Source organism: Nicotiana tomentosiformis, chromosome 7 (genome assembly GCF_000390325.3).
Source record: "Nicotiana tomentosiformis chromosome 7, ASM39032v3, whole genome shotgun sequence".
NCBI lineage: Eukaryota > Viridiplantae > Streptophyta > Magnoliopsida > Solanales > Solanaceae > Nicotiana > Nicotiana tomentosiformis.
The window spans coordinates 103,097,888-103,100,551 of record NC_090818.1 but is presented as its reverse complement, the minus strand read 5'-3'; the positions used below and the strand labels follow the sequence as shown (position 1 = coordinate 103,100,551).

The following is a 2,664-nucleotide window of genomic DNA, read 5'->3' as shown; positions in this document are numbered from 1 at the left end:
CCAAACGAGACAAGTGGTTCGCCACTTGATTTTCACTCCCGTTTCTATCTTGGATGTCAATATCAAACTCTTGCAACAAAAGCACCCATCTCATCAACTGAGCTTTGGAATCTTTCTTGCCATAAGATAACGAAGTGCCGCATGATTCGTGTGGACAATAACTTTTGCACCCATCAAGTACGGGCGGAACTTCTCAATTGCATACACAATGGCAAGGAGCTCTTTCTCCGTAACGGTATAGTTGACTTGGGCACCATTCATGGTCTTACTAGCACAGTAGAACGGATGAAAAATTTTGTTGATGCATTGTCCCAAAACAGCCTCATTTGCATCACATATTAGCTGAGAAGGGACACTCCAATTTGGAGCGGTGATGATGGAAGTAGTTATCAACTTGAACTTTAACAATTCAAAGGCTCTCATGCAATTATCATTGAAGTTAAACTTAGCATCTTTCTCAAGAAGCTTGCACAACGGGTTCACCACCTTAGAGAAATCTTTGATGAAACGCCTGTAAAACCCCGCGTTGCCTAAGAAACTCCGCACACCCTTCACCGAAGTAGGAGGTGAAAGTTTAGAAATCACCTCAATCTTTTCCTTGTCAACTTCAATTCCATTCTTTGATATTTTGTGGCCAAGGACAATGCCTTCCTCGACCATGAAATGACACATCTCCCAATTGAGCACCAAATTCGTTTCTTTACATTTTTCCAACACTTTATCTAAATTTGCAAGACAATCATCAAAAGAATCTCCAACCACCGAGAAGTCATCCATGAAAACTTCCATGAAAACTTCAAGGTAATCCTCCACCATCTCCGTGAAGATAGCCATCACACACCTTTGAAAAGTTGTCAGTGCATTGCACAAACCAAATGGCATCCGCTTGAAGGCGAAAGTACCATAGGGACATGTAAAGGTTATTTTCTCTTGGTCCTACGGAGAAATGGGGATTTGGTTGTAGCCCGAATACCCATCAAGAAAGCAATAGAAAGCATGATCGGCCACTCTATCAAGCATTTGATCTAAGAAAGGAAGTGGGAAATGATCCCTCCTTATGGCTTGGTTGAGCTTGTGATAGTCCATACACACTCTCCAACCGGTCACCGTTCTTGTAGGAATCAACTCATTCTTGTCACTGATGACCACCGTCATGCCCCCTTCTTCGGGACACATTGAACCGGAAAAGTCCACGAACTATCGGAAATGGGGTAGACAACCCCAGCATCCAACTTACTTAATAATCTCTTTTTTGACAACTTCTTGCACAGACTCATCGAGTCTCCTTTGATGTTCAATAGATATTTTAGCGCCTTCCTCCAAGTTGATCTTATTCCTGCAAAATGCGGAGCTTATCCCCCGAATATCCGCCAATGTCTACCCAATAGACTTCTTCCTCTTATGTAGCACCGCCAACGTAGAATCTACCTGCACGTTAGTCAAACAAGAGGAAAGAATAACTGGTAAAGTAGAACAGAGGCCGAGAAATTCATACCGAAGATATGGAGGCAATGGCTTCAACTCCAAGGTAGGAGGCTCTTCAATGGAAGGCTTTGTGGGAGGAGTTGTCCTATTTTCAAGATCCAAAGATAGTTTTCGGGGTGCATAATTGTACGAACCCATTTCATGCAAGCCATCTATCTCGTCATCATCAAAGTTGAGCAAGACAACTTCCAACATATCACCAACATTGATTGTGGCACTTGTATCATCAACAATAACATCGGTCACCAAATCCACAAAATAGCACACCTCGTTGCTATTTGGTTTCCACATGGACTCACACATGGAATACCACTTTTTCATCACCCACCCGGAAGGTGAGTTCTTCGGTTTCAACATTACAAAGAACCTTCCCCCGTAGCAAGGAAAGGTCTTCCAAGAATAATCGGCATCTAGAATGACAAAATCCGCCGGAAGAATGAATTTATCAACACGAACCAAGACATCTTCAATCACTCCCAAAGGTCTCTTTAGGTACGATCGGACATTTGCAATCTCATAGAGGTGGGTCTTGGTTGCCCAATTCCCAAGGTCTTAAAAATCGAATAGGGCATCAAATTGATACTTGCCCCAAGATCACAAAGCGCTTTAGCAAACTTGGCACTTCCAATTGTACAAGGAATCATGAAAGCACCGGGATCCTCCAACTTAGGAGTCATTGAATGCACAATTGCACTCACTTGATGAGAGACTTTGATAGTTTCAAAATTTATTGACCGCTTCTTCGTCACGAGATCCTTCATAAACTTTGCATAACCGGGCATTTGTTCCAAAGCTTCAACTAATGGCACATTGATTGAGAGACTCTTTATCATTTGAATGAACATTTTGAATTGATTCTCGCCATTTTGCTTGGCAGGTCTTTGAGGGTATGGAGGTGGAGGCTTAGGCAATGGTGCCTTAGCCTTTTGCGATATCGGCTCCGGTATGTCAATAATGTGATCCTTAGACGGGTTCACCACCTCTTGAGTCTTTTTCACACTATCACCAATATCAATCTGAACTTCATCATTTGATTGTACCACATTGTTCGGGACCTCTTCTTCTTGTACCACTTGCTCATCACCAATACCTCTTCTTGAATTTCCTTGATTATTGCCACTCCAATTTCTTTTATTGTTGTTGTTATGCCAATTCCCTTGATTGTTTCAACCATTCCAG

The 2,664-nt window shown here is 42.3% G+C and overlaps 1 protein-coding gene across 1 annotated transcript; it reads right to left on the bottom strand.

Moving 5' to 3' along the window:
• Nucleotides 1–1,377: 1,377 nt before the first annotated feature.
• LOC138896118 (uncharacterized) lies at nt 1,378–2,267 on the bottom strand. Its single transcript, XM_070180898.1, has 2 exons — nt 2,073–2,267; nt 1,378–1,971 (listed from the first exon to the last, which is right to left on the bottom strand). Exons 1-2 carry the CDS (start codon nt 2,265–2,267, stop codon nt 1,378–1,380), a joined length of 789 nt encoding a protein of 262 aa, XP_070036999.1.
• Between the last annotated feature and the right edge of the window lie 397 nt (nt 2,268–2,664).